The 25,833-nt window shown below is 40.9% G+C and overlaps 1 protein-coding gene across 4 annotated transcripts; it reads right to left on the bottom strand.

The window, feature by feature from the left end:
- Positions 1 to 219: 219 nt before the first annotated feature.
- Positions 220 to 25,702, bottom strand: usp10 (ubiquitin specific peptidase 10). 4 transcript variants are annotated; one of them, XM_070992987.1, is made up of 15 exons: positions 25,413 to 25,683; positions 17,221 to 17,289; positions 16,873 to 16,918; positions 16,443 to 16,502; positions 13,134 to 14,369; positions 10,077 to 10,168; positions 9,621 to 9,730; positions 9,484 to 9,542; positions 9,298 to 9,401; positions 8,776 to 8,875; positions 8,024 to 8,204; positions 6,856 to 7,021; positions 5,908 to 6,052; positions 4,922 to 4,987; positions 220 to 4,318 (listed from the first exon to the last, which is right to left on the bottom strand). In XM_070992987.1, the coding sequence occupies exons 1-15, from the start codon at positions 25,431 to 25,433 to the stop codon at positions 4,131 to 4,133; spliced, it is 2,643 nt and encodes an 880-aa protein (XP_070849088.1). In that variant the 5' UTR covers positions 25,434 to 25,683; the 3' UTR covers positions 220 to 4,130. The 4 variants fall into 4 exon arrangements, with proteins under 4 accessions (XP_070849088.1, XP_070849002.1, XP_070849250.1 ...); XM_070992901.1 differs by having other exon boundaries at positions 13,134 to 14,372; positions 25,413 to 25,680; XM_070993149.1 differs by lacking the exon at positions 16,443 to 16,502 and having other exon boundaries at positions 25,413 to 25,702.
- Positions 25,703 to 25,833: the final 131 nt, after the last annotated feature.

Genomic DNA, 25,833 nt, shown 5'->3' on the forward strand with positions numbered 1-25,833 from the left:
CTTACATGGCAAATTTTTCAATGATGGGTCTGCTTCCCATTAAAGCAAACAGAGGCGAGCTCAGCCTCGGCCCTAAAGAGAGCACTGCGGACACTGAGGCAGCCAGCTGGACCACAGGACGGGGAGATATAACATGCTGCAAATACTACACATAGCATATGTTGACATACAGGAACAAGAGAGCAATTAGCAGTGTGTGGTAGACCAAGACGCTGTGGATCGTTTTGTTGTTTTGGTTTATTGTGCACATTGTTCTGTAGGCCAGTCCAGAGTGTAGAGACTGCAGATGTTTTCAGGATTTTAAGAAAGCCAAGTAGTCTTGTGACTACACTTCATTAGCAAACTGCTTTTTGCACAATCCTTTATTTGAACAATTAACAAAATAGAATGCTGGAGGCTTAAAATTAAAAGACAGTATAGATTTTTTTGTTTTTAGGTCAAGATCCCAACAATTCCCAGCAGACAATAGTGTTAGGAGCACATACTGAAAAGAGACATTATTGAAGCATTTCACCAGCACATTTCCTGACCAGCCATGAAAGACTGAGATAAAACTATACAACAGAAAGCTCAAGGTGTCCAAGTCCCGGCTCTCAGAACATTCTTCAAAAGGGGGAAAGAAAATATGCAAATAAACAAATGTCACAATTTGTGCAGAAATGGCTACAAAGTCAGAAGCACAACTGAATTATCATTAAAGTTATACATGATGAAGATGTAAGCATGCCTCTGTGTCCTGCGTGGAATGAGCGGCGGACTGTGACGAGACATGGCGACAAGACCTCGGATGGAGAAGGCAAAATAAAGTTGGAGTATACAAGTGCATCTCACAGATTTTGAATTATTTTTTGTCAGTTATCTCAGAGACTGAAAACTGAATATATTCTAAACTCATCACATGTAAACCAAAATGTTTCAAGCATTTGTTGATTTTGATTGTTATGGCTTACAGCTCAAAAAAAAAAAAAATAGAAAAAACAAGGTCTCAGAGTGTGGAAGCAGCGTGGAGAGGCACAGAATGCAAGCTGCCTGAAGTACAGTGTCAAGCGTCCAGTCACTGATGATTTGGGCGTCATGTCATCTACTGGTGTTGGCCCACTGTCAATGCAGCCATCTACCAGGACACTTTAGAGCCTTTTCCAGCTGTCCACAGTGCCAAAACTACTCACAACTGGTTTTCTGACCATGGTATTACTTTGATTGGCTGGCCAACTTGCCTGACCTGAAACCTACTGGGAATCTATGGGGTGTTGTCACGAGGAATATGAGAGACACACAATACAGATGAGCTGAAGGCCACGATCAAAGCAACCTGGGCTTCCATAACAGCTCAGCAGTGCCACAGGCTGATCGCCTCCACGCCGCACTGATGCAGTAATTCGTGCAAAAGGAGCCTGGACCAAGTATTGAGGGCATAAATGAACATACTTTACAGAAGTCTATAAATCTTTTTTTTTTAATTGATCTTGTGAAATATTCTGAGATTTTGAGATACTGGATTTTTGATTTTCATGAGCTGTAAGCCATGATTATCAAAATGAAAACAAAAAAAGGCTTGAAATATTCCAGTTTATGAGTGATAAATATAAAATATATGAAAGTTTCACTGTTTGAACTTTTCCATGACATTCAAAATTTTTGAGATGCGCTTGTACACTGAGGGGAAGGCAGTCAGGGCTGTGTAATGTATAATGTTGTCCTTTGGTTTACCTGGGAAAGGTTCCTGACTTTGAAACCCACAAGAAAAAGTCAATTGAGACTGTGCACCACATCATGAGGTTATGTCACATAGAAGCTAAAAATAATTTACATCTCATGTGAAATTGTAATTTTGATACAAATGTGACCTAAATTGAATTTCAAATTGAAGACTGAACCTAAAATTTGTGAACTTGCACTAAAGTACTGGATGTGACACGGGACGTGTTAGATTGAGCTAAATGCTTGCGCTGCTATTGAAGTACAGGAAAACTGTTTCTACACTGTAACATCTCTTTGATCTGAAGCAGGAAAATGTAGGAACACCATGTTCTCACCTGTGTACCTTGTTTTAATTGACACCTACGTGTGAGGAAGTGAAGTCTGTCAGAAAAAAAAGCAGGACTTCTGTGGATAACGGTCCGAGTACACCAGCCTAATTCATGTGGAAATACTTGCATTTTGTAAAGTGTTAATACTGAGATTTGGATACTGGTGGTTGGAATGAAATGGGTCTTGTGCAAAAAAAGGGGGAAAAAAAAAAAACCCCAACTAATTCCGAAAAGAGAAAATGACAAAATGGAAATAAATATCAAGCAAAGAACTAGTTCAATTTTATTCATTGTTGTGCTTTAGCCTGTGTAATTTCTTTTCAAACACCAATTCAAATGCAAGCATATTTTTCTGAAGGGAGCGAGAGCATGGGGGACATCCAATAAATGATCGATGACAAAAAAGAAAACAAACAACAAAACTAAGATTGTTTAGTAACTCAAACAAAAATCATCACAATCAATGAATGATCCAAAAATCAACATCTTCAACAAAAGCAAACGCTCTCTTTTGTGCACGTGACCGGGGTCTTTATGCAGAGCTTAGCACAGATGTAGTCCCACTTCCCCTCGACGCTCAGACTCCCTCCACTAGGAGGAAATGCTGAGCCACAAAAGAGTAAATACATAGGTGTCAGGTACATTCCCCTAACTCTTCACAGACATTAGACTTGCTGTTGGCGCCTGATTAGGGTTAGACTTGTACACTGAGTGGAAAAACATCACACACTGAACCTAAGGCAGCCCCCGCTTTCTGCTGAGCTGGGGGGTAAGAGGGGTGGTGTGGCTCAAAACTACACTGATAAGCCACCTATACACAGGTGGAACCTTTAGACAAGTAAAGACAAGGAAAAACAAATGAATGGATCGAGAAGGAAATGTACAAAGTAAACAAGGGCAGGTTTTGCAGTGGAATCTGTCTTGATTGGTTGCCATCTCTCCAGTGCAAGAACTGAGTTGAAAAACTAGCGCAGTCCTTTCGGACCCAAGCGAGCTTTCACTCAGCTAGATTTTTATATTTTTAGTTGTTTTTTTTTTACATTTTAATCTAAATATTTGCAAAAGATGCATTTGCCTGTCATACTGTAATCAATCAGTTTATACTCTGTGCACAGAAGCTTATTTTGTTATTAAATTCTAAAGCGCATTAATATTGTTTTTTTTTTTAGATAGTCTCTCTACATCTAAACCCAGATACCATAACAAGGATCTCTCAAACAAGGAAGCTGTTCGGTTCTCATTCAATGTACCACCTATTGTTTTTTCCCCTGTTTTTGATGGCTCAAGTTGTACCTAGAGTTTAAAGCATCATAAAAGTGAGGAAATGGAGGAGGAGGAGTTGTTGGTGACGACGATCTGGCCTTGGGAGGAGAGACTCATGATAATGCTGGTGCTGGGCCTTTTCAATGCACTAGGGCAAATTCAAATAGGCTTTTAAATTGCTGCAAATTCATTAGGCCAACAGTTCTCCTTTACTAAAAGGCAAACGATGATATTTCTGGGTTATTTCCTTAAAAAGGTCATTCAAACGAGAGAAATCACCCCCGCAGTCCACTTGCAGCCTGTGGTAGGTAGTTCTTCCTGTGTGCGAGTCCGCTGTTTGCCGCCTGAGCTGAGCTGTGGGCTCAGCCAGAGGTGAGTCTCAGGTCCTAACCTGTAACCCCAACCCCACCTCTGTCTATTCAACAGTCCTTCCTTGTTGCTTTAAAAGTTAACAAAAAAAAAAGACAGGAAAAAAAAAAAGAAACAACAGCAGTGGTGCACAGAGAAGAGAGAGCAGTCACAGGGAAATCTTCGTGAAAGCAGCTTGTTTCTCTTCTTCCAAAAAGAAATAAGAGACAAGGAAAAGCTGGTTCTCAGGAAAGCGGGGACAGGAGGGAAGAAGAGGAAAATCTTGCAAGAGAACAAGTTGGGCAGTGTTCCTGTTCATTAGTTTGGTGTGTGTGTTCGTGTCGTGTGTAGATGTATTGTAATGTCAACAAGTGCATTTTGAGCATGTGTGTTTTTGTGTGCGTTTTGTGAATATATTCGGGTATTCTTGCGTGTGTGTTAGGATGTGTGTGTGTGTGTGTGTGTGTGTGTGTGCGTGTGTGTGTGTGTCTACAGCAGGTCGACGCGGCGGTAGTACAGCAGGTAAGCGGTGCGCTCTGCAGTCTGCTTCACCACCTGGTACTGGTTGATGACCTTCACTGTCTGGTCGTCAATGCGCAGCCAGCCGTTAAGACCAATGTGGAAGACATCCGTGGTGTAATGACCGCCTGTCGCGCTGTTCCCATGGTGATAGACAACTGGTTAAGTTGAGAGACATGGGGAAAAGACATTAGAGAAATGGGATATTTATTTAAATGGAATTACTCCTCTGTGACTTCAAACCTGGGCACTGTAGTGTCAGCAGCCTGAAGGTTGACCACAAAGCTAAAACCATAGATGCCATCTTATCTATATCAACTTATTCTGTTAATGACTTTAATTCACTGATCTCAGGCATGGGACTGAAAGAGTGATACACAGTAACTCAATCCAAATCCATCACAGTTCATTATAATAACCTTTAGTTTGACCATTTTTGTTTGATGTATTAGCACATTTTCGTCAACATTTGATTTATTACAAACGGTTTTTACTCCAGCTGAGTGAAGTAATGCTTGGAAAGCCTGTATTCCAAAAATGTTCTAATCATTGATTATGATCCCAGAGTACTTCCTGACCAGAGTATTCAGGTTCAACACAGAGAGGGACCGCCACTCTCGTTATTTTGGTGGATGAAGGAGTCACAGCATGGAGAATTAACAATTCCCACATTGGCAATATGATACAAAAACAACATTGCAACCTTTTGCAGCGATGTGACGATATGACTGAAGTACATGCAGAGCAAAACACAAACGCACCTGCAAAGAGCCTGTAAGTTCTTTGGCCTTTCACAATTTTGCTCCGCACTCCAGAGGACAAGAGATCTGTAAGGAAATCCACTGATCAGACCGAGAAGATCTAAAACACTGCTTTCATTATAATCAAATACAGAATGTGTTGCAACATATCGTGCTGGTGGCCTGTGAAGATTTACACGGCAGAAAATTCAACAGACATGAATTTTGCCTTCATGCTGAGGTGGGGTAGTCAATTAAACAGCAGAGGAGCCTGAAGGTTCAACACTGTTTCTTTTAAAAGCTCTCATGAAGTGAGGAAGTCCAAACGCAGCAATCTGAGAGGTTTATGTTGAAAAACTGCACCTACCTCCTACATTCGAGTTGCATACTCTTTGAAATGTTACAAATTCACGTTACATCATATATAGTAGAGCTCAGAAAAAATGCAATTTCATTTTAATATCAGTTTTTGTACAAAATGGTGAAAAAACTTCACAGTAACATCGTCTTAGTGATTCCCTCTGAAGCCGATTCCTCCCCGGAGGTCTACAGCTATCTCACTTCAGCTACGCATTATGATGTTTTTGCAACCTGATCTGATCGCTGCATAATGTGTTACTTTCATGAGTCATGGCCACACTGAGCAGATCATCCCTCTTAAGAAAGACCACTCTGTCTGTCTGAATATCAAAAGGATTAGTCTTTCTATGGGGAAGAATCTTTTTCAGAGTGTAAATCGTATTGACACTTGAGGTCAAATTTGGCCAACTTGTGGAATTAATTATCTACAGCTAAAATTGAGAAGCCTGTTTATGCGTGTTTGATAACTTTGTCCCCCAGCGAGGCAATTTTTTTTTTTATATATTGTTGGCATGTGTGCATGTTTTTGCATGAATCACGTTGAATTTTACAACAGTGAAAACTGTAATTTATGAATTTATGAAGTGTTGACAACAGTGTTTATGCATACACTGCAAGTGTCCAGGAGGGGAGCTGGTTTTTCATACCTTTGCTGATTTCCAGGTCAACGGGGTAATCAATGTTCTTGGTCAGTTTCTGGCAGCCTCCAGTCTTCTCAAAAACAAATCTCTTGAGATGGAGCACCAGCACAGGCGGCAGCTCCTCCAGAGTCACCCGCCGACTGATCTCAATCTGAAAAGCAGGACAAAAAAAAGATGAGACGAGCAGTCAGAGAACGCAGCGTGATGGTAATAAAATACTACTCGAGAAAATAAAAGTTACATCAAAAGACTTGAGAGTTTATTTGGAACTGTAGACCCAAGATAAAACCCAATAAACTTATAAACAAAAGAGCACAGACAACGAGATGAGTACAAAACAACAAATAACATTTTGTTTGAAATGCAAGAGCTGGCTGAGCTCTTCAGAGCAGTGACTCCTGAATCATTACATTTTGGGGCTTTTAAAAAGGTACAAAAGACAAGATCCAGGCTGTAGCCCAAAGTTAACTGTCTGTAAAATGACACAGGGCTCAACCACAGGTTTATCTATTACAAAGATGCCCATTAGACAGCTGCAGAGCAGATGTTCCCATCACCCGCTGTTTCAGCTTAATGCTCACTCACTGAACCAGTTTCAGATATTTTCTTTAGTAGACTTGACATCTTGTGTACTCAAAGCCAAAAAACAATTAGAATATTTGTGAAGAAAATTCAGAGATTCGAAGAAGATGCATGTCTGTGTACCAGGTGTCGCCAATATTAACCTTCATCTATCAAAACATCAGTGCATATGGCCAAGAATTGAAAAGTTTCTGTGAAACAGAATCAGAAATCCATTTTGAACAATACATCTGCCCACCCCCAAAATGTACTTAAATGCCACCACAGTAAATATACTTAAAGACCACAAAAGTAACCAACAGCAGCTTCTTAGTGTATAAATTTCATTGTAATTTGATAACATGCGACACTGACACTGTACTTTATTCATACCTCCTGCTTGGTTTTAGAAGTGTAGCCCTGGACTGACTCTCGCGCCACCAAAGTTTCTAGAGCCTCCTGGACAGTGCGGATCTTCTCTGACTGGATGTCCAGCTGCAGGGTAAAGAAAGGCTGCAGAGTCGCCGACTCTTTAGAGTTTTGTTGATACACCACCGATCTGAGAGAGTAACAAAATGCCAAGATAGACATTAAAAGATACAAGAAATACCAGTCACACATAAATGATCGTGCACCATTCAGACAGGTTAGGAAAATTTCCAAAATCCAAAATAATTACTTATTTCCATAACTTGCATTGCTGAGTATAAACAATAATCGTAGAATTGCATCTGTTGCTCTTCATGATCAAACGATTAACACTGGAAATATGAAATGACTTGACCTCTATTAATTCTATTATTCTGAGCATAACCTGAATGCAACACGCCTGTAATATCCTGGCTGCTCCTGATGGTCGAATGCTTCCGCTACAAGACTTTAATTGGATAAAATTAATTTCCACATTGTCATTCACAAACCAATTACTCAGAATAGTGCCTAAAAACATCCACAGGTTATTGCCAAGCTCTGTGGGCGTACACACCGCACTCTGTCAACACACACAGCTGAATTCCACGTCTCTCTGCTTGCAACTATTTCTGAGAAAGTAATCCTTTAAGATACTGTGCTACCAGTGTAGACCAGGACTGTGCCAGACCAGAACCTCACAGAACATATTATTTAAGCGAGCTACACCCACACAAGTCCTTAATGTTCAGGTTTGTCTGAAAGTTAAAACCTTTGTTTGTAAATGTGTGCCCCACGTCTTGCTGGCGAGACTTGTGACCACCATCAGTCCACAGCGGCTGTTATTCTGAAGGACTGTGGTGCTCGGTGAACTAAAGCTGGAGATGGCCAGCGGCCGACTGATTTGTGACGCCACCATTAACGGAGGTCTTAAACTTTTAGTCCGAAGATGTCTAACCACAGAGGTTAGTGGATTAACTGGGAATAGAGGCCACAACCAACAAGAGGACAAAGCTGTGTTATGGAATTTCTAAGAATCAAAGCATAAAGTAAATCAAACATTCAAAAAAAGTTCCTAAACACAGGCCTCATTATGTTCACTGCACATAAAAACATATTTCTGAAACATCTTCACCGCAATCCATCAACGTACCTGATGTGCCCACCAAATATATCTGTGATGGGTGTGCGGACAAAGTCAGCTTGGCGAGTGATGGAAGTCTTGTTTTTGGGGCCAACTTGCTCCCACTCGTCCTCACTGCCTTCTTCCTCCTTACCAGCGACATCTTCCTCCACGCCTGGCTGGGATTCTGGCCCGTTGGGCGTGGGAGCTTCTGTTCAAAACATATGAAGAAGAAAAAAACACATCAGAGGTCAAATGACCAAACTACCTGAAACTGCCTTGAAGTAAAATCAGCTCTTTTACAGGTTGCAGTAAGTTCAATAGCACTTCAAACAAGACTGCGATGGCCTGATGATAGAAGTTTCATTTGAAACTTGAAAGCTGAAATTTGGATTTGTGTGGTGGGGCGCACTGCACCACACTCTCCACTGTTAATAAAGCTCAGGTTTGTCAGGTCACACCTGCTCAGTTGCAATGGCTTCCTTTTCAGTTTAGTAAACACTTTAGGGCTCCTGTTGCCGAACTTGTCGATGATATCTTTAGTTTTCATTTTGGTTTTTATTTCACTGAAAATCAACAACAATGTAGCAGAAAAACCTGACAAAACCTGACTGCTTCATCTTCTTTGCTGCAGTTTAATTATGCAGAAAGATAAGGAATTCACCCTTAACTTAAACAGAATAGCAATGATATGCAAAAGATGAATTCAATTAAAAATGACCTGTAACGACCTTATCTGCCTGAGGCACGGTTTTGATATGGAAGTGGTAAAAGACGCTTACTCTCTTCCTGAGGCGAGATTAGTTTTTTCAATGCCAGCATCTCCTCGTGCAATCCATTAAGAGTGAAGCCAAGATACTCCTCCGCATCCTCTTGTCGACCCTGCGAGTGGAACACCAGGACATCAGCACCAATTAAAACACTAAGCAAGAATGCTTACTGTCAAATACAACACTAGTGTGCAGACATTAAAGTGCATTCACTGAGGTAGACAGACAGGAAAGAGCATTTCACAAGTGAGACAGGGTGAGCGTCAGCCTCATTAAAAACCAAAAGATAAACATTTCTATCAGGTTTGAGTTATTTCAGTCATTAAATCAGCCCTGAATCAGCATGTGTAATGCATGAATTGTCTTTATTCAGGTGAGCTGTCAAATTCTGAACTGAAAAATGCGCATTAAAAACAAGAAGAACATTCCCTTCAAGCACTGTATGTTCCAGATGAGGTGCATTCAAAGCGTGTGACCATTAAAAACACCTTGTGTAAGTGAGTACAAGTAAGATCCAGATCCAGCATGGCTCACCTTCTCAGAGAGACTTGACTTGATGAGAGTGAGGAGTCTATAAATGTAGGTCGGTTCAAATGGGACACCGGGTCGAATGTCCTTAATGACCTTATCACCAACAGCTGTGGACACAAATCAACAATATCAGTGCTGCTGACGGAAAAGGAAACTAAGCGTGTCTGCACGTGCTGTCGAACCTCTCACCTTGCTGTTTGGCTTTAGATGGCACGGGCATGTTGTTGAACTCATTCACCAGCCTCACGCTGTAAGACAGAAAGAGCCAATTGTGACGTCTCGGAGCAAGACACATTTCTGCATTAGCTTGCACAAGTGCTACTTACAAGTTGTCCATCATGGGTGTGGAGGTACATGGTCTCTGTGTTTCATTATGCAGAGGAATGGACTTCATCAGGTGATACATGGGAGGGCATGCGATCAGGGCCTGCAGGGTCTGAACGCTCAGAGTCAGGGAGGAAAACGGTGTGTAGGGAGCGTTACAAGCCGAGCTGCTTTTATATTTTATATCTGATGAAAGCCCTGGTGTTTGGTAGCTGAAAAAATCTGAGCTGAAATTGAACATTTTGCATTATTTTTCAATCAAACTGAAAGGACGGTCTAATGTCTTTTTCAGCACTCTACACACAACTTGACACCATTTATCCCTTGTGGTGTTTGGCTTATCACCAACACAAGAGCTAGTGAGGCGACCCAAAGCCAAACATCTACATGTGGTGCAGAGTCCCAAAGGGTTAAAACATAAAAGTTCCAAGTGCATCAAAAGCAGACTGAAAGGATACAGCGTTGATATAGCACCAGTTTCCCTTGTTGATCAGTCCTCTCGGCTGCAAAGACACTGGTTTATGTATCAACTTCACATTCTCAATAAGTTCTGGGGATTCAAACAAACACAACTTTCTTAAACAGGGAACCCCGAACAACTCCAACAAACAATGAAAACCCCGGTCAGCATGACTTTGTGAGTGCATGCTTTCAGTCATGATTATGAAGTGGTGAATATAATAGCTGATCATTGGTGGGTTTTCATTTTCACAAAACAAATGTTCCTCCTTCTATTCCTGCCTCTTGTGACAACAGCACAAGAAACTGTCCGAACAGGAGCAGGGATTCGCTGTACCACGCCTAGGAAGGGAGACTGCCATTCAAAAACACAGCTCCCATGGTAACGTGGACGATTTTACACAATTGATCAATGAAAACATCATTAATTGTCTCTGTAGCTGTCATGACAAGACCAAGAATGACATATTAGATAACACAAATACATCATTAGCACGTTCAGCCTTGTACATCCTTCCCCTGTATTTACAAGCATGTACTCAAATATTGCTTTACCAAAAAATGCATTATCACAACAAACCATTCACTGAGTGCCTTTTACTCTGGAACCACCTGTTTTAAACTGACCCATTTCTCTTCCATTAATGTTATGTAGCTCTGTTAATTATAACCCAATTATCATGCCAGTGCTTGAATTTTTAGTGAAACATATCCTTAGGTAATGCGGTTTTAGAGCAAAGAAGAAAAAAGTATCAAGTATTCAAACCGAAAAGTGCCGGTGGGTCGTGCTCACCCACAAATACCTTAATCACTTCTCTTGGAGGAGGAAGGTGCAGCATACTGATACTACACACTGGATTAGGAAATTCTACTTGAGTGCTGCATTGTGGAGTGCTGTGTGAACTTAAGAGAGCGGCTCGTTTTCCAAACAAGTGTTTAGCCAGCATATTATCTGTTATTTAATGATGACTTCAGATCTGCTTCCGGTCTCCATTTGAGATTCTACACACCTCTGACCATCTTTAAACTGTGCCACACACACTGGCATGCAAATATTCAGGTAGCTAAAGTAGCTTACATGTAAAAGACAAAAGTCAATGTTTATGGCAGTGCTGGGGCTTATTGCAGGTTTCAGCAATGTTTTTCTCATTTCATTCAATCCAATCAGTTATATAGACTATACAAACAGCTGGTTTGTGGCTCTGCGCTGGTGTATTTCTAAGCACATGAAGCTATGCTTAAGCGATGCATAACACTGGAGCAGACTAAACACTACCAAATGAAGATATTCAAATAAAAACTGTGTGGGATCTTAAAGTGTTCAGCACTCAAAACAGTGAGGACAAATTTCCATCTGCCTGTAATGGCATCATCAATAACAGTCTATTGTCTCAGAATGCTGCACCATTCTCCCACAGAAAACACACAGAGAAAACAAGTCAATACGACCTACTGGCACTTTTCAGTATATGTGATGCCATTAGTTCTAGTGTTTTAAGCAGCAAACTGGTAATAACTGATTGCTATCAAGCTAAGGAACTATGTTCTGCAGCGAAAACACATATAGCCATAAGGTTTTCTTGTTCATGAGCACAACCAGGGTGTGACTGTAAAATGAAAACTATCTGTCTCAAATTACGTCCGATAAGTGCTGGGCACCATAGAAGAGAGACAGCGTGCTGCAAATGTGCACTTTTGACTGATCGTAATTGTGTTTAAAGTGGAACTCAACACCAAAGTCGGACAGAAAGAAAGGTGCTCTCTGGTATGTTTCCCTACCCGATGAGAGAACAACTATACAGCAACCCAAACATGTGTACATAAATGCAGCATAATCAGATAGTCTAAATACACAAATCTCAAATACTGCACACTGCTTTTAAGAAACAAAAGAGTCCCATTGCTGGAGACAAAACCACTTGCAAAAACACTTTTCATAATGACTTGGCATTCCAAAACACTTAGCATCTTATTTCTGTTTGCAGGCTCTTAAATAAATGACAGCCAGCGTGATCTCTCACTAAACTGTGTTGTTTATGTCTTCACTTCATCTGATCCTTTTCCACATTAAGCCAAACCACAACTTCTGGCCACAGCTTCTTCCCTTCAATTTTCCAGCATGATCTGATCGATGTGATGTGATTTTCTCCTCTGTTGGCCAAAATGATGTAGTTTCACTTCAGTGAGTACTGAGGCTCTGACTCTGCATGCTTACTCTGTCTTTGAACGGCAAATGTGTCAGGCTATCATGTCCCAAAGAAACAGGTATTCACAGGGGGATTGTGTCTCCCCTTCTTGGAGTTAAACATCTGAAGGGGGAAATTAGATTTAAATTGCAGCTAAAGATGGAAGGTTTGGCTTTTCACTACTGCAAAGGAAACATATTTCATGGCCTCTATACTGCATGCTGAAATAATGGTCCAACAACCTCTTGTTCCTCTTTAAACATTACACTTACAGGGGACACTCAGGTATACTGTGGAAAGAAAGATGCCCCTATAAGATAATAACAGAATCCCCACATCAGTTGAGGAAAAAGAAGTACAATAGCTTTCCTTTCCTCAAAGGTGTGAGCCTTGTGGGGTATTTCCAGCCTACTTATAATGGCTTTGGGCAATGACATAAAGTGGGTTTCTCAAAAGTGACTAACGACTTCATATTTGACAGCTATTCTGGATGTAGCACCACCATCTAGTGTTCATTTCTTGAATTTCTTTAACGTGAAAGCAACATGCATGTAACATTTCCCTGTAGCAAGGTGTTATTGAGCAATCTGAGCAGCTTAAAACTGAATATGTACATCTAAGATTATCATTAGCAGTTAATGAAATCTGTTCACGTACCACGTCTATTCTTATAAAACATCAAATTTTTAAAAGCTGACAACATGGGAATACAAGGAGTAGGAACAGTACAATTGTCTCGACATTGCCACCAAGTGGAGGGGGTGTGAATTTCGCAGCAATGCACATCTCAGTAGCAAAACACTAAGCTGAAAAACATGTATGATGGGCTATTTATAAAGATATGCGCGTATGAGCATCTTCATATAATACCTGCAAGCTTAGGGGCCATAGGATCCTCTGATACGTGGACAGGGCCATCTTTAACCTCCCCAGCTTTCTCAGGCTGCTCTGGCTCTGCAAGGGAGGGAGGCACAACTTCCACAACATTCTTTACCTCCACAAAGGCCTGAGGGCCCCCAGGCAGAGGCTTGGAGTTGTGGAAGAGGCTAGCCCAAGATTTGGGGAGGTTGGCAGTAGGTGCAGCTGGAATCACAGGCGAATGGGCCTGCTCTGTCACTACCGGCTGGGCAGCAGAGTCTAGGGAGACCTGCTGAGCCTGCTCCCCATTCTCACAGTCTTCTTTGTGGCCATCTGCACTGACAGGAGTCTCAGGCTCTGCTAGCCCATTGGCCACCCCACTGTCTGCTAACTCCCTTCCCTCCAGTTCAGTAGTCGTAATGGAAGTGGTGACAGCGGGGGTGGCCACAGCAGCTGAAGGAGGAAGAGGTGATTTGGAGCGGGGGCTGTGTGAAGTATCTGAAAGTTCGGGGCTTTGTGGAGCCAAATGATCTGGCTGCTGATCTGCAGTCCTCGGCCCCTCTGTCATCTCTCTGCTTTGTGAAGAGGATGAAGAGGAAGAAGTTGCATTGTTGCCATCTGATAACGAGGCAGCTCCACTTGTTAAGTCCAAAGAAGAGTCATCAGGGCTATCACAAGTCCTCTGATTGGCAGTGGATGTGGGGGCAAACTTGGCTGCTGCCACCGCAGCTGCTGATGCAGCTGTCGAGACAGGTCCAGGGCTGGAAAGTTCTGCCCCTGACAATGCCTTACCGTCCACATCTTCAGCAATGTGGTGCGGGCCACCTAGTGCATGTCCGTTCACCAGTGCTGTCACAGGCGTCCCATCTGCTGCACTGCTGCTGTTGTTGCTGCAGCCAGTTGATGGGTCCAGGTAGTTGTAATACCCCGGCGGCCGCTTTTTCTTTTTCTTCCTCTCTCGTTGTCCCAGGCTGCCAGGGAGTCCATCCATGTCCTGGCAGGCCTGGTGATTGTCCAAGGCTGAGGCCTCCGAGTCGGGGCCATCCAGCGAATTGAAGTGGGTTCCATCAGTGACATCAGCTACTGGAGGAGCCGTCTGTTGGGCCTTCTGGGCCGACTGGCAGCCCAGGATGAACTCTGGAGCCTGGGGGTTGAGGGTGCTCGACACCTTGCACAAAGGATCGTTCACCCCGATAGGCTTGGAATCCATCACCTCGTCAACGCCGAACTCAATGCGCTGATAGTCTTCTGCTGCAGATAACAGTTCAACCAATTAGAAACACAAAATGTATCTTCAAATCCAACCTAAATCTAAAAATCAGACACTGTTCTATTATGCTCTCTGCTACTGAGTTTGTTTCAAAATCATTTTTCTGAACAAGTATGCCATCACCCAAAGGGGGTCATGGGAGCTCTCTGACAGGATCAGACATAACAGAAAGAAAAAAAAATCATGCTGGACCTATTTTTGGTTCCAACAACTACTGTTGTGTCTATAGTCAACTAAACCACATTCCTTCTGGGCTTGTGTGATTCTCAGGAATGTTGCTAACAAATCCAGAAGTGAGGTGATCCAACATTGATTTCCAATTAGGCAGAGGGAGACAATATAGTCTTGGGGCTTGTTTCTTTTCCAAACAAGTAGCAGTCAGCCTTCAAAAGACCAGACTGTAACAGAAGTGTGTGTGGTCCTATTACCATTTCTGTTAAAACTATTTTAAACAAGGTGCTGATGCAAAACCGGGCGAGAATCACAAGTGGACATTATAATAATTGAAAATTGCTATTAGCTTTTCAAAAGACTGCAAGAATGAGGAATTTTGTTTGAAGTATTTCCTTCACAGTGTATCTATACGTGTGAAACGTTTACACAAAAAACTTTGCATTGCGTTTTGCATAAGTCATTAACCACATTGTGCTGTTTGGACTCAACTGACACCAAACTACTTAACATTTAGTAACAAGGCACTGGGGGTATTATTATAACTCCTTGCTATAAAAAACTACATTTTAATTCCTTTAAAAGTAGGCTTACCAAGACTTAATGTACACAGATTTAAGTCATGAAAAGAGCATACAAGCAAAACAGAACAAGACAAACGATGGCATACTAGAAGACATAACAGGCCTACCTTACACATTCTTGTGTGGCACTACCCATCTTCAAACATTAAGTTTATACAACATTATTTTACAAATGGCCAGGTCCAGTTTTAGAGGATTCAGAGATTTCCAACTGTGCAAAACTTAAAACTGTGACGGCAGTGTTACATTTTATATTTTCTGATTTGAGACCTAGACTCAAAATGTCATCAATAGACATAAATGAACTATATAATACATACTATTTGTTTTCTGATGGCGACATCTGATCAACACAGTTATCAAATTAGCTGTCAAATTATTCCAAATGAAGCCATTATGTTACTAGTGCAAATATTCTGATTTGTGAAATGAAGTTGGAGTGAAAAAGATGCATTTCAAATATCTTATATATTTTAGAGATCTGCCAAATTGAAACTGTCTGAATTCATAACTAACTGTGTCAATAATGTAAATCAAAATGCAGTATTTCTCAAAAACTGAGTACTTTTTATACAAGCATGTAAGAGTGTCACTAACTCCTTCCAATGTAGAACAACAGTGTACACAAACAAATATATGTCATCATTACAAAACAAATGTACTTCATTGTCTTGTTAAAATCTGTTGCATGGCAGCTTAAATAGTAAATGATAATGCAGTGAGAGGCACAAAGTGAGAAGGTGAACAGGAAACATTAGTAAGTGCAAATCAGAAAAATCATCCAAGAGACTTTCATCATGACACAGCTGACTGGTCGCCCAAACTGTAAACCCTGATGTTCTGCAGGGGTTAAGTATGAAAACAGCAGTTACCTCCTCTACTGTGATTAGGTCTTCTGTTAGTGTTACTGAAATCACACTTCAGGCAGTAAAATGCATTCAGAAGTAAAACCTTAACCATGTAAGGCTAAATATGTACACGCATGTTAGCATCCACATAAGACCATCACTATGTCCTTAGTAAATAAGCTATGATCGTTAAATAAAATGAAAATTCAATCTGATTTTAATTCAACTCTGAGCCCTGCAGTGGTGAAAATGCATTATATGCAAGAAAAGATAAGATACTTGACAGCATCTTGAGCATGCAAAGCTCTACAGATTTTACCAACAGGCAAGAGAAAGAATACAGGCGCAAGGTTTAGAAAGCCACCAGTTTTTGAAACCTGGAGTTTGAGTTTTACAGCAAACGAACAACAGCTAGTCAAGCCACAGGGTGTCGGACTCCTCAACTCACCGCAAACCTGCAGTCCCATAGACTCCATAATATAAGGTACAGCAGGAGTGCAGTAACTTCCTAAATAATCAATACAAATCAAGGTAAGGCAAATGTCATGTGCAAACGGGTACCATTTCAAAGACAGGTGGCTGCTATTACACTTTCAGTTTGGTGGTTTGAAAATTAAAGAACGAAAAAGACTGACGTATTCTTAAAATTAATGAAATGGCCAAAGTCAACTGGGATTTCTAATCCACGCTTAACAACATACGTATACTGCCAAAAATATGTGCCAAAAACAATGACATGAAAAGTATCTCCCTGTTGGGCAAGTCTATGTTACATCTTTAAGACCTGCTTTGAAAAAGGGCAGGGTATTTGAATTCAAATCCATTTTCACAAGCCAAAAATATAATCTAACAAACTAGTGTACGTGAAATATACATACCAGAAGACTGAGTGACGCACGGGACTTTGTCATTGAACGGAGGAAGCTGTGAGGAGACAAAAAAAAGGAATTAGGAGAAAAAAAAATGAGCTTCTGAAAATAAAAAGAGAGTTATTTAGACATGTGACAGAGGCAGGAAAGAAGACCAACTGTGGTTCAAATACATAAGCTTAATATTTAAAAACAATTTGAAACTGAAGCCTCAGTATTGGATTAGGATTATGTTTGTGATAATTTCATCTATATTTCCCATGAGGCCTGCTGCTTTCTGTCAAAGTAGATTCTGCTCTTCCACCCATGCAGTAATGATTTGCTGATGTAAAAACAAACTGTAACCTGACCCCTTACCTCAACATAACATCGTGGAGTCACAAAAAACTGATTGATCTCATCAGGGCTGAATTCCCCGAAGATGTACTGTGGAAAGAAATCAATACAGATACATTAATTTATCAAAGAGGCAATGTCATAAAATAAAATTTGGATGTTAATCTTGAATTGCCTGAAAGACCAGTAAAGAAGTAATCAAACATGAGATCATGCAGCAATTTAAATGAAAGATCAAATGAAGTGAAAAGTCAAATGATTTACATGGTGAACGATAAGGCCCTCCATCTCATAACTGGAGCTTATTCAAAAGGCACAGTGTTTGGATATCTAGGTGCAAGGGCTCTTACTAGTCAGCCATCAACCAGCCAAGACTGAAATGCTAGCTAGTACAAAGGTAAAGCACAACAAGAAGTGATGAGTCATGCAGCGTTATACATAAACCGTGAACACCACCAGCTCAGATTTGTTTTCAGGCCTCTTTGCTTTCAGTGCAGCAGGTTTTTGAGTTGTTAACGTGTTAATACAAGGTACAAGGTCATTTATTTATCATTCTACAACACAGGACTGTGTCACAAGAGGACAGCTGAAGTCCATTTATGCTACTTACAAAACAAAAATTATATAAATGGATGAATAAATAAGTCTTAAACTTTGCTGTAGTGGAGTGAGGAGGATGAACTGAGGGGCCTCACAGCCTGAAAAGTAAAGCTGCTTTGTAGTATGGTGGCACTCTAGAGATCATTTTTCAGGACATTTTCAGCAATGTTCTAGCTGGTACTGTATGACTGACAGGGATTGTGCCAAACACTTATTTGTTCTTCTCTGTGAAAGATTTTTCTCTGTGAAGCATTTTCCCCGCTGATATTTCTTGACTGAACTTTATATATCTACATGTTTGATTCAAAGTTAGCTGAGATTGCTAGGAATATTATCCGTCACCGACTCACCAGTTTATCGGATCATACTTCAGCCGCTTTGCTGGTAAAACTGAGTATCATCTTTACCACAGCTAAACCCACCCACTGCGAGTAACTGTTAAAAAAGCATGTATTGTATGTATGTATGTATGTAAAGCAAGTATTTCATGTCAAGCTTTGTCCATTTTCCCTTAAACGTGCAGCACTCATTTAAAGAGACAACGTCAGCAAAGTTTTTTTTTTTTTTTTAAAGCACTGTTAGCCAACATTTAACCGGAGTTTGACTCACATGTTGACATTTGAGTGTCAACATGTGACAGTGTTGACACTGGCTTCCTATTTATTATTAATTGCTGTTATTAATTCAATGCTCAACACATATTTGAAAGCATTGTTCCAAGCCAGAGTTTAATCACAATTCTCTGCAGCAACACTAGCAACTGAACCAATCACAATACCCAATATAATACTGTCTAACTCTTAAAACAAGATAGTAGACAACAACATTAATCCATCTTACAATCTCCCTTTTCCTCTAATCATCCATGCACTTTCCATGAGTGGAAAACTGTTGAGCTTTTTTCCAGAACACGTGGAACCCTGTGAATACTTCTGCACTGCTTGGCAGACAGCAGCAGGGTGAACAGGTGCTGGTTGGGGTGAGTCGTCTTATAGAAAGAATCAAAGAATAGAAAAGACCCTCATCCTCAAAACAACCCAAAGCATGTATGCATGCTCGTAACTTCATGCACTTTTTTAACAGACTGAAACAAAGATGCAGCCTGAGCCTCTTAACGAAAACGATGTTTGACTTTGTGCTTGTGAAAACTACAAGAATAGAGACATGTCCATGTGGCATTTTTATATGCTACCAGACATATCATGAGTGAAATAAGCAGTCAACACAATGGCCGAGTATTTCCACCTTGGAGCTTTAGTGGACAAATGACAGTCTCACAAACATCCAGGGTTTCAGCTCTGTTAGGCCACAAAACTAAAACTGAAGGCCGACGTAGCTCCATCCATTTATCCTGGGGACACAGCAGGTACGAGCCAAAGAGTTGGTCAACAAGTAAGTTTTTGATTTTTCTCGTGTTTTATCGGTTGACTGTGCCCGAACAGATCTGCAGTTTGTTAAATAACCTTAGCCAACATTAGACTGCTAAGTTACATGACGATTCATCTTAGATAGTGACGGGGCAGTTTATGTGGCTTTTGTGGGTGTTGGCGAAGAAAGCTACAGCAAACGAAACTCAAGACAGTTTGTCAGGAAGCTAAGATGCTGATGAGGTTTGTGTGTTTGACAAGCAGCTGAAGCTGGAGGCGGGCAGCAGAGGCGTAGGTGCCGATAGAGGTGGGGGCTGCTTAGCTCCACACACATGACGGCAAAGGTGTGTCAGCCAATGTAAGGCAAGAAGGAAAAAAACCTGTCTACAGGAGAGGCGCATCCAGCCACAAGTGGCTGACTGCTTCCACATTCAACACTGCTACATTTGTCACATTATGAAATATTTGTACAATTAAACTGCAAACTACAGCCTCAAAAATGATCACTGAACTGAACTGATACCTCAAATGAGCTTAAAAAAAGTCACCAAACTTATTTACTCTAGAGATACTACTGTGTTTATTTTGCAAACTGCTTGTATTCATGTGTGAATAACCTACTTTCTGACTATAATTAACTTAAATCCAGTTACTACATCTAGAAGAATTGAAGTAATTTGAGCTTCCTTCAATATCTGGCCAAGAACACAACAATACTTTTTCTGGTGTACCCTGTTAACATCAGCTGGCAAACCGGTGCCTATGCCAGAGATCTGCCATGACTGACGCATGACTGGAATTATGAAAACTCTGGTACAAAATCTTCATTTTTAGACATGTAATCTATTAATTGATTATTTTTCAGGAGAGGAAAGAGAGTTGACCTACATGCATGACAGATTACTTACCTGCCGCAAAAATAATAAATCATTTACTTGCAGGCTCTGGATCTCCTAATGCTTCCCACCGCCACCATACCTATGGGCTTCAAATTAATTAACTTAAAAAGTAATCAAAGTCAAGTACTCATATCCATCAGGTTAACCATAAAAGTTCTGCCAATAGAACTCAGTTTGCACTCGGAGGTGTCTGTGTGGACAACCTTTATTTTGGAGTACAAACAAGTGGATGATGCAATATTGCTCAAACCATCTCCCTTTTTTATCATGTCTATTTAGTATATCATCTATTACTGTTACCACTCTATGATCTCAGTTAATCAAAGACATGAAAAAATAATTAACAACAGTAGTTGTACTGCACCTGTGCCGACAGATGACCCTTCAGGGGAAACACTGCACTGTGCCACGTAAGTGTCCACATGTGCATGCAAAACACAAAGCAGTGGAGAGAAGTTGAAATGAACTCACTAGCCATGCCGTTAATCCTCTCAATGCAACGTGAAAGGGGAGGCACAGAGAAAAGAAAGTGCAGCTCAAGCATATGTAACTCTTTGCAAATGAGGCCCCACGCGAGGGCCCACATTGCTGAAATGGCACTACAAGCGACAAACAGCCAGCCATAATCCAACGGCCTTGGGATGGCTAATACAATCACAACAGAAAGAATGTCCCTTTGCTCCTTTCTGCAGGCATGCCACACGTACCACACTAAGCTTCCCTTGCTGTTCGTTTGGACTGAGGATTACAACAAATTAGCCATCTGTATGATTTCAACACAGTTTAGTGACGACACCACTAGTGCACACACACACGCACACATCGGGGCACACTTTTAGTGATACCATGTCACACAAGTTTCAATTACGTTGACAGTACAGGATGTTCCGGAGATTGATTCTGGGATATAATTTAACTTCATTATTGATCATTTTATAGATGTTTGAGTTGTAAGTGAAAATATCTTCAAATGTAGGCCACTGAAAGTTATCAGTCAAATAAAAACTGTCATCAGCTTTGACCAAAATACAGACGAAACCCCTAAAACTGACTCTAGGGTTACAAAAAGGTCACATCTGCCATCTTCAACACGTGGAAAACGTGTTGGCCCAATTCAGCAATCTTCTAAATGACAATGTAAGCACCTGACACATAAAGCAATTAACTTGTTTTCTACATCCCAATCACACAATACAGTAACACACCTCACACTATCGGCAATCATTAAAAGCATGACTATCCTAATACAGAAATATTCCAGCTTTGATTTTATTGTTTAAAGTCAGGGGTCGAGAATACTCTACAGCAGAAGTGCTTGTCGGATATCTTCAGAAATCCCCGCTCTCCACATGTTTCCAATGCTGGATAAAATATGCCGTGATTGAGCTTCTTTCTCCTGCTCTTTTTTTTTTTTTTTTGATACAACACTATTTGTGTCATTTTCATATGTACAACCAAGTGCAAGACGATCTAAAAAAGTGTGTGGTTATCCCCATTTTTAACCTACATTACGCCCCCCCCCCTTTACAGACGGCTTTTACACTCCATCTTCGAGTGTAGCCATTCGAATATTCAGGTATAAACACATTTAATTTTCAACGTGGTAGGACAAAGAACCTTATGAACCACGGCTTTTCTAATGTAACCCGGTAATAATACCCCAAAATTCTGAATGCTACTCAGACAATCTTTGCACTCGAACCATAACTGGGGATCCACGCAGCACTACAGTGTTTGTTCTCTTAAATCGGAATGCAGAGTTATTAATGGACAACTTGGCTGAGCGCAAAAATGCCGCAGCACCACTACAAATAAGGTCAGACTAGTTTTCAATGAGTCTCTGGAGCATGTCTGTGCCTGCATATTGGTGCGATGTAGTAAGAGGGTGACATATGATTACGAAGTGTGAAATAGAAAGTAGTATGACACCGGAAGAAAGGAATCAAAGTCACTTGCTGTGCTTAAAGACAGGTGCTACGAGAAAAATCGCTGAGCAGTTCAACAATGTGGTCACACCTTCATTCATTGATACGGTCAGTAATGAGCCTTAAAACAACCAGCCGTTTCTATTAAATTAATCTGAATAGCAAATGTTGTTTGGATTCTCCGATAACTGCTATGCTTGTAAAATAAAAGCATGATATTGGAAAGACAATTTCATCCCCCCAGCCACTGATATCAATTATCTTGGGGACTACTAGCACTATTACATACAAGATAAACTCCCCCCCCCCACAAACTATTGAACTACAGTTCAATAGTTTGTGACACTATTGAACTGTATTGTGTTATATTGAGAGCTGTTTCTAATATTTTGTCTACTCTTGGTGACATGAATAAGTTGGCTCATAAAGGGCTCTCTGCTACCATTACGTGGCATAATCAATGTTGTGTAGAGCTGCAATGATTAGTGAAGCAACAGAAAATTAATCAGCAACTATTTTGATGATCCGCTGCTTCCAGCTGCTTCTGGTTTTCCCTCTCTACTGATAGTGGACTGAATATCTGGATTTTGGACTGTTCGTCAGTCAAAACAAGACATTTGAAGACCTTGGACTCTGGGAGTTGTCACTACTTTTAGACACTTTATAGACAAAATGATTGATCTGTAGACTAATCAATAATGATAACAATCATTACTTTCAGTCCTAATTTTGCATACTGTGAGATTTTCACATTCAGTAGTCAGTCATGTGCTAACATGAATGATCATGGCATGCTAACAGATGGAATGATACCCTTTTAACATTTAGCATGTTAGTGTGGCATCTCAAAAGACTGCTGGGAATTAACATGAGCTTTACATAAGTCTTGTTGATAATATGTATTGGAAAAGAAGGCAATTTGACCTGTAGGAAATCAGGGAATCACCACAATGTTATTCATACTATAATGTGATTCATACTATAACGATCATGAATATCTGCAACAAATTTAACCGCAATCCAAGCAAAAGCTATTGAGACATTTCAGTCTGGACTGAAGTAGCATGACTACAGCAAAGTAATGCTACTGAACTTGTAGCGATACTTCTGCTGCATTTATTAGTGCATTTTCATTTTGAGTGCATTTGGAATGACTGGCCTGAAAACTTCAAGGAACTTTGATGCTAGTGTGATTTGTTTGCGCATACAGTGTGAAGTTTTCCGACAGTGGGTGGTAAAGATTGCAATCAAACTCACTGATTTATACTTTGGCAGAATGTGGGGCTTAACTAAACAGACATTACAAGAACACAGAAGATGTCGCAACAACAGTTTAAAGTTGCAAACGCGCCATTCCTTTGGATGATTTATTCCTTATTACAATGAACACAGCCGATGCGATTTATTCTGAAACTTCTCCATGGCTGCATTTTTAATCTCTGGAGAATAGGAAGTTCGTTCTGTACACCGTTTTGCTAATTTGATGAGTTGAGAAGAAACTACAATCGCCATGTTCAGTGTAATAAATAATGAAATGTCAATGGGGGCATTGCTGACAAAAAAGTTCCATGATTAACTGCCAAAATTAACAGCCAAAGAAAGAAATTACTGCTGCCAAGCTTAAGTTTAAGTGTGGCATTTACAAGCCATGTTTTTTTTATTGTTTTCTTTCCGTATCTACAGATGCAGGACAGTAATAAGTATTTCCAGAATGACCTGTTTTGAAACGTTCACACTCAGAAGATATATCCGTTTTGCTGCCAGTGTATCTTGATCTGCCTCTGATTACTCGACTGCCCTACCTGTTCATCAACTTTTCTTCTGTGTTTTTTACTCCACTCACCTACTTACGCTTCTTTTTTTTTTTTTAAGTAAGTCAATGTGACAACAACACTTCCATTCATTTGCCAAGTATTTTACACTGAGGAAACAGAAGATAAATGTCTGTGAAATGGGGCAACCAGACCAAATTAAGTAGCTGTCACAGGTCCAAATTGTTAATGTACACAACTGTCTGTCAAAACGTAACTTTTCTACGCTATGCCATTTGTACAGAATATGTGCCATCATGGTAGGATTATTCAGTATCAGTGGGTACATGTATGATCATTCATTTGACAGGGCAAATATTCTTTGACTGGTCGTCATACAAAACAGGAAAAAAAAGAAGCTTTTTTGAAGAAGCCCAGACGGGCTTCCTCACACGCTTTCACTTTGCCGAACAGTGAGCCAATAGAAACACTGAATTTGGAGGGCAGGAAGAAGCGTGAAAGCATGCAGAATGAAGTCTTCAGTGAGGGTTCCCTCAGTATGGTCGTTAGCCATGTACCAATTCTTGAACTGTCAGCCAGAGCTTTGAACCCGGTAAAGCATGTATCCCTACTACTAAGCTTTTATTTAATTAGGCGGATTTTTCACTCAAGGCAAACTTTAATTCAGTAAACTACTAGAAACTTAAGGTCTTACATGTCTCTGTATGCACAGCAAGACTTCAAAATGGGCCTTCCCACATGATAGCTAACTTCCTCAGAAATGACACCAAACTTGCCAAGTTGCCTACAATCTCATTCAGACGGACACTGGCGGTGTAACGCCACACTCGTTCAGCATTATGCAAGCTCAATCCTGTTTCTAAATTATTTCCATTTTAAATAAACCTTCGCTATCAACTAGGGCCCACACTGTCGCATTTGTATTTAGCTAACCAGCTAGCGGACTGACTGCAAAGTATAACCACACCACCTGTGCAAAGCTGTTAGCTTGCTAAAAGCTAAGTCAACAGCACGAAATGGTTATATCCTTGCTCAGAGCTGCTTCTAAACGGCAAATGATCACAAGCAAAACACCGCACAAGATCGTTGTTGTGCTTCCTAACTACCAAGAGCAAAACTAATATTCAGTTATAACCAGTTACGAAAATAGGGGCTCTGGGGAAGGCCTGTCGCAGCAGTGGGCAGGTGGGCCATGCATACACGCAGCATTTTTCTGTGTCACTTAGCACTAGGATATAACACATGACACTTGTGGTGTCTCTCACCAAAGTGTCACTAACATCAGATTAGGCACGATTTCATGTCATTTGGCTAAACGTGGCTGTCATACCTTAAAAAACTGCAGCAAATAGTAGCGCTGTCTCATTTGAATGGAGGGACCGAGGGCCTGTTAGCTACCATGCTGGTGGTGTTTCAATGAGGCTTAGGGGGGCATTAGCAAGCACTTTTTAGTACTTGCCTTTTCAATGACACGACTAGCCAGGTGTTTCAAACAGCAGCACTCACCTGGCCAAATTGCTACTACAGTATGGAACTATTTTAGATGAGAAAGTTGTAAAATGAGGGTCGGTCGCCAACCTATAAATAACGTTACACGGCGTGCAGCAGGAGTTGTTTTGCAGGCTAACGTTAGCCACCTAGCTTAGCTACCTGGTTGCTGTAAGAAGCCATGCTCCCGGTGAGATTTTCTCTCCTCCGCTGACAAGATGAAAACTCTCCCGGGAAGGTGTTGTAGGTTTGTAATGACAGTTATACAAGGTGTCCTACTTCGACGTCATTGTCATTTTTCCAACGTTGTCCTTGCAGTCGTAAGTTTTGATCCTGTTTATGCATCAGCACTTCATGCTGCTCGCCTTGCCGTCACCGCCATTTCTGTCTAGCCTCTTCCTCGCTTGCTAACCAAGGCAGCGCGCGGTCCGTTGTAGTGGCAGAGTGAGCCCAAGGAATAACGACAAATACTTCCGGTGATGGTTTGCTCTAAGAATTCATAATAAAAGTCTTCATCTTTAACCTTCGATAATTCCGTCCAGTCATGTACTGTGGCCCATGACATCTGGTGTGCAGCAGCACA

Source organism: Chaetodon trifascialis, chromosome 1, assembly GCF_039877785.1.
Source record: "Chaetodon trifascialis isolate fChaTrf1 chromosome 1, fChaTrf1.hap1, whole genome shotgun sequence".
Lineage (NCBI taxonomy): Eukaryota > Metazoa > Chordata > Actinopteri > Chaetodontiformes > Chaetodontidae > Chaetodon > Chaetodon trifascialis.